Source organism: Fukomys damarensis, unplaced genomic scaffold, assembly GCF_012274545.1.
Source record: "Fukomys damarensis isolate Sample0158 unplaced genomic scaffold, DMR_v1.0_HiC HiC_scaffold_16, whole genome shotgun sequence".
NCBI lineage: Eukaryota > Metazoa > Chordata > Mammalia > Rodentia > Bathyergidae > Fukomys > Fukomys damarensis.
This window is the reverse complement of record NW_022900928.1, coordinates 119,265,524-119,271,309: the sequence shown is the minus strand read 5'-3', so window position 1 is coordinate 119,271,309 and position 5,786 is coordinate 119,265,524. Positions and strand designations below refer to the sequence as shown.

Here is a 5,786-nt window from a genome sequence, read left to right as displayed (position 1 = left end):
CCTCGCTCAGTGGCGTCTGGGGCCGAGACTCTGCCGTGCTCGCCAGCGAGGGCCCAGACGACTTGGATTTTTTCCCTCGTTTCTCTTCGGTGGTGGCGTCCTCTGGCAGCGCAAGCTCCTGAGTGCGCCGGTGGGGCGATGTGGGGGTGGCCGGGGGCTGAGCGCTGGGTCCCGGAGAAGCCCGCCTACCCACCCGAGGGGACGGTGGGGGGAGCAGCGCGGACTTGGAGGGAGGTGGAAGGGCCGGGCGAGGACGTGGGGCTTCGCTTGCCGGCTGAGGCTGAAGGTCAGGCTCCTCCCTGCGCAATCCACTTTGAGGGACACTGCTGCAGAACCAAGACCGAGAGGGGTAGAGGATTCAGGGGGTCTCCCCTTCTAGACCTTCAGCCTGTGGAAGTGATTAGGCAGTGGGGCATGCTGGGCAGGCTTGGGTGTGACATGGGCCAAACTCTCCTGCCCCCCACCCCCACGAGGAGGGCACAGCCAGAGCAGGTGCTGGGGAGAGGCCAGCAGCTCATGCACCAAAAGCCCACGCTAGTGGCTGGGTCCAGGTACAGACTCAGCCCCAGGGGCTCTAGCCAGCACCTCTCCCCAGCCCTAGAAGCTGGGAAACAGCAGGAACAGAACCGAGCATGAGGGAAAGGAAACAATGAGGCTTAGAACTCAAAATGAGGTGGTGAGCAAAGACAGGAGGGCTGGATGGGAAGGGACCCTCTCAGGAATGCAGCCTCCCGCTCATTCCTGACCCCAGCTGGCAGGACACATCCCCTTATAGTTGCCCCCAGAAGATAGTAACTGCCTCCTTGTGTCCCAGGCACAAGTCTTCAGGAAGCAGTACTCCATCCCTGTCACCACCACCAGTACTGGCAGGTGGGAACTGGGATCCTTGGGAATGGGATACCCAAGCTCCCATTCCCTCTGCTCAGTCTGCCTACAACATAGTCCCTTGTCTTTGTCTCGCCCTTCAGAAAGGTATCTTCAGTCTTAGAAATCCTAAGAGCATGTAAGCCCCCTCCAAGGGATATGTTCAGAAATAACTCAGCTCAGAAATAACTACCAAGTGGGCCTGAACAGGGGGTGTGGAGATGAGGAGGAGGGAAGGAGTCTGTCAACCCTGAAAACACCCTCACCTAATACAGCCGTGATGCCCAAGAGCCAGGGCTCAGTTTACCCCAGCAAGGCCATTGGGGGAGGCACATCAATCATAAAGAAGGGCAACAAAAGGAATCTGAGAGCTATTATACCCCACACATTAGACAGTTTAAAAACTAAGGAAATGGCTCAGTGAATATTTACTGTTGCCAGGCATATACTAAGTGCTTCAAATGCATTGAGTCATTTAATCCTCCCAGCAGTCCCTCGAGACAGGAACTGGTATTATCCCCATTTCCACAAGAAGAAATTAAGGCTTCCAAGAGGTTAAGTGCTCCCTTTGAATGCACTTAACTAGGTGCCAGGATTGAAATCCAGGTAGTCTGACTTCTGAGCCCTTGCTCTTTTTCAATTGTCTGGGTTTCTGGGGACGTAGAAGGGAGAAACAGCACGGTACCCGCCAGCTGTAGAAGTTCTAGGGGTGTGTGAGTATAAAGATATTTTATCCTACGTGGCTCAGTTACCCACTCTGCAGACCCACCCCTGCCTGGGGGAAGAGAAGAGAGGCAATTCCTAGGGCCCTGCAAGGGAGAAAAGCCTCAGCCAGCAGCCTTCAGGGAGGCAGAGTTTACTTTCTGGGGGGTAGCAACAGAGTCACAGAGGAATGGGCTCTGTGAAGTGGGCGAGGCCTACAGAGAAACGGGACATCAGAGGAGGCCTCTTGCCGGCAGCTCCAAGTGCTCCAGGCCAGACTCTGTACCACAGACATCATCACTAAGGAAATGGGTTCCTCCTAAGTTGCCATAGCAACTCCAGGCTCCAGTTAGGGCCTCAGAAAGAAAAGCAGAGAAGGAGAGGCAAGTCCAGGGCACAGGAAAGCCTGGTGATGCCAATGAAATAAACCAAGGGAGCTGGTGTGGGGGGGTTCCCCAATAGGACCAGACCTCTCCCCTGCCACCACTGGCCACCACAGCAACCCTCAAAAAAGCCTCCCCATCAGACCCTTTCTTTCTCCTCCATGATGGTACCTCCCCCACACCCATACCCACCACAAATCAGGCCCCCTGTCAGCTCCCCAAATGCCCCCATACCTCTACCATCAGCCACTCCCCTCTTCTGCTACAGCACTTCCTCCTGAGTCTGCCAGCCCCCAAATATCCAAAAATGGCTCCAATGCCTCACTCCAACACCTCCGCTCCTCTCCAGCCTCCACGAGGACTACTCTGGACCCCACCCTTGGGTATTTTCCATGCCCATGACATTGTCATATGCCCCCTGCCATTGTCATTGAAGGCCCTCCCCCTCCACCCAGCCCCGTCTCCAGTCCCTCCCTCCCTCAGCCCTGACTCCCCACAGCCCCCATCCCTCCACTTCTGCAGCCCCCACCCCCATCCAATCTGCCCCTGACCACCTCACTCTCTTTCTCCTGGTTGCTCTCTTGCTCCCTTGCTCTCTCCTGCTCTCCTGGGAGCTGCCGTGTGGAAAGGTTCTGTTCCTCCCAGAAAAAGGCCCACATGGGAACAGGAATGTGCAGAGAGATGAAAAGGCAGCAGCTGCTGAGACAGCAGGCACGGAGGGGGCCCTGGGGGGGTGGATTCTAGGGACAACTGGAGCCTGGATGGGTGAGGCAGGAGAGGGCCCCTGACAAACGAGCTCTTGGAGGAGATGAGGAAGGGACAGGGGATCCCCAAGACTGTGGAGATGGTACGGTGAGCCAGGACAGGTGGGAGCAGGATGTGGGTGGTGATGGCACGGAAGGAGGGAGCAGTGTGGGAAAAGAGTATAGCCAGGGCCAGAAGTGGAAGCAGTGGGGGGTGAGGTGCACAGAGACGCATGGGGCAGGACAGATGGCTGTTGGCTGATGAGGCAATGATGGGCAGTGCAGGACAGCACAGTGAAACGGGACAGGGCAGGCCCAGGGGAGGCCGTTACTTACACGTGGATTGAGAACGCCCGTCCTCTGTACAGACTGAACGCGCTGCCGTACAGGTCACTGGCCACCGAAAGGCTATCCTCTGACCCCCAGCTTGCGCCCACCAGATTAGCTCGCGATGCCCGCACCAGCGGCTCCACCCCCAGGTGCCGTGGACCGGCCCCGGTTGCCTGTGCTTGCCTTGGGCTGCCTGGGAGGCGGCAGGTGCCACTCCCACTGCCCGCTTCCTGCTCCAGGACCGTCTGCCCGCTGCCCCACCAGCTCACTTGCTCCTCCGAAGTGCCTGTCACGGAGGTCGGGGGTGTGTCCAGGGAGGTGCCCACCAGGGTGTCAGAGCCCCCTAGAGAAAGGGGCACGGTGAGTGGAAACAGCCCTGAGGAAGCCCCCCCGCCTGCTCTTGGAGCACCCAGGGCTCACCTGTGGGGGTGCTGAAGGCCCCGTCATCCCGAAGCTCCAGGCACTGGGTCCCCTGCACATCGCTGATGTCATCCTCAGCCGTCTCTGAGTCTGGAGAAGAAGGGGTCTGTGTGGGCAGGGCCCTCCTCCCTCTGCCTCCAACTCTTCCTTGTTGCCTCCTGCCTCCCCCACAGCAGGCTCCATCTTACCAAAGGAGGATGTCCAGGACCCCATCTTCTCCCCTTTTGTTCCTGACATCCCCTGGGGCTGCTCAGGGTAGCCCCTCCCATGCCAATGCACTGACTCCATCTCTGGGCCCCTGGCTACTGACCCTTGCCTCTGTGGGGTTCTCAAAACTGCTCTCCCCGCTTTTCCCACCCACTTAGTGCCTTATGGGGCCTCATTCCCTTTCCCTCTTCTCCCTGTCATTAAAGTCCCTCTACAAAACCCAAATTAACAAAGTCCTGGGTTCTAATGCTCTAAAGTCTTGTTTCTAGTGCCCCAGGGGAGTCACCTTAGAGTCGTATTGTCAGAGTACTCGACCAACGGCAGGGCCAGCCTGTCCTGCACCCCATACCAGCTGGAAGGCATCAGGATGCAGCTGAGGCAGGGTGAGGAGAGGTTGGGCTGATTGGGGAAGAAGGGGTGGGTGGGGGACTAGGGCAGGAGCCAGCTTCCTACCGTAACTTTGCTTTCTGCAGGAGCGGAAAACTTCGCTTCCATAGGAGCAGCAGGAGAGAGATGTGGACAGACAGTTATCAGAGTGTTTGTGGGGTGGGACATGGAGGGCAGGCAGGACAGAGGGGGCATGAGGGTCTTCAGTGCCCACAGTTGCCCTGTGGGGATGGGTAGGGGGTGTGCTCGGGACTGGGGAGCCCACCTGCTTAAGCTGGTTATCCTGACTGTCCCACAGGCTCTAGTCCTTGGCAATTACTGATGGTCTCCCTGGCCACACACACACACACACACACACACACGCATACTAGTCTGGGCCCAGCTCAGGCACTGACCTGGACCTCCCTATTAGTGGTCATGCTCACCCTGTGTTATAGTGTTTGCTGTGTGCTTTTTTACAATTGAAGACCCATCTGTCTGCATTCGCTGAAAGGCACTTTCCTCATGAACCCTCTCTTCTACTGTTGCACGGTCCTCAAAAGTGCCCAGTGGTTACATTAGGAACCAAGGTTCTTTGGCATATTTTCACCTTTCTCAGTCTATCAAATTCTGTGCCTCAGTTTCCCTGTGGGTGCCAGGACAAGCAGGAGCCATATGCTGGTGGCCAGAGCATGGCAATGAGCTCCTTCTTACTTGGCCACACAGATGGAGAGCAGAAGCCCAGGCCTCCCCCACCATGGGGTGTGCTAATGAGCCCCTCTCCCCATTGCTAAGCCCTCTCAGCTGTAGTGCACAGGGACCCTTGCTGGGTGGGTGTCGACATGAGTGGGGGTGTCCCATATCTCATGGACTGTCTTCAGGGTCTTGATGCCTCATGGAGGGACAGGGACCAGGAGGCAAAGTGGGCATGGGCTACAGCAGCCCACAGTCCACGCACCATGGGTAAGTCGGCCAAAGGTCCGGCGGGAATGGCCGGTTTTCTGAAAGAGAAAAGCCAGAATGAGTTGTTGGGGGAGACTTGCTCCTGAGTCCCTGCAGTTCCCATCCCAACCTGCTGTATCAAGCAGAAACTCATGCGAGTGGCCAGTGTGTGAGGGAGGGGTAGGGAATGGAGGGGGCACAGAGACCAAGAGCCACGGGTTTGCACTACAGGGAATGTCCACTCTGCCTCCCTACAGGAGGCCCAGCTGGTTCTGGGGAGAAGCAAGGAGGAAAGCAAATGAGAGGACAGCCAGGCTGTGGGTCCATCGCTGAGGCTCCCTGCTGGATAGAGGCTCACGGCCTGGGTCAGAGTAGCATCCCCAGAGACAAGAGAGAAGATAAGGCAGTCAGGATGACTGAGAAGAGGGAGGGGGTGCGCTTGAATGACTGGGAGGGCAGAGGACACCCATTCCTGCTGGGGAGAAAGGACAGATACCTGGGATTGGTGTCAAACGGGAGGGGAGAATTTGATGGGGGGACGAGGGTAAGATCCCCTATATGGCCAGAGCCTCTCAAAGGCAGGCAGAAGGCCCGGGTACGCGGAGGGCAGAGCAGGGCTTGGGGAAATTTATTGAGCTCAGCGCGGATCCCTGTGTGGTGCTTTCAGGAGCTCCGGAAGATGGAAGGCTCCAGGGTGGGGGGCTGGGGAGAGCGGGCCGGAGGGGCTGGGGTTAGACAGGCGCGATTGAACGAGACGGCAAAGAAGCAAGTGGGCCCTGCGCGCCGAAGACTGCAGCAGGGGCCGCTCCGGGTGGTCGCGGGGGTTGGG

At 57.9% G+C, this 5,786-nt stretch overlaps 1 protein-coding gene across 1 annotated transcript in view; it reads right to left on the bottom strand.

Moving 5' to 3' along the window:
* Position 1: 1 nt before the first annotated feature.
* Positions 2-5,786, bottom strand: part of LOC104853789 (striated muscle preferentially expressed protein kinase-like) — a gene marked incomplete at its 3' end in the record, with an annotated part of 13,746 nt that continues 7,961 nt past the window's right edge. The window contains exons 4-8 of the mRNA XM_033763985.1: positions 4,974-5,016; positions 4,103-4,137; positions 3,443-3,532; positions 3,029-3,365; positions 2-326 (exon numbers count right to left, since the gene is read on the bottom strand). Of these exons, the coding sequence (XP_033619876.1) occupies positions 2-326; positions 3,029-3,365; positions 3,443-3,532; positions 4,103-4,137; positions 4,974-5,016 (830 nt within the window). The remainder of the gene's footprint in view (positions 327-3,028; positions 3,366-3,442; positions 3,533-4,102; positions 4,138-4,973; positions 5,017-5,786) is intronic.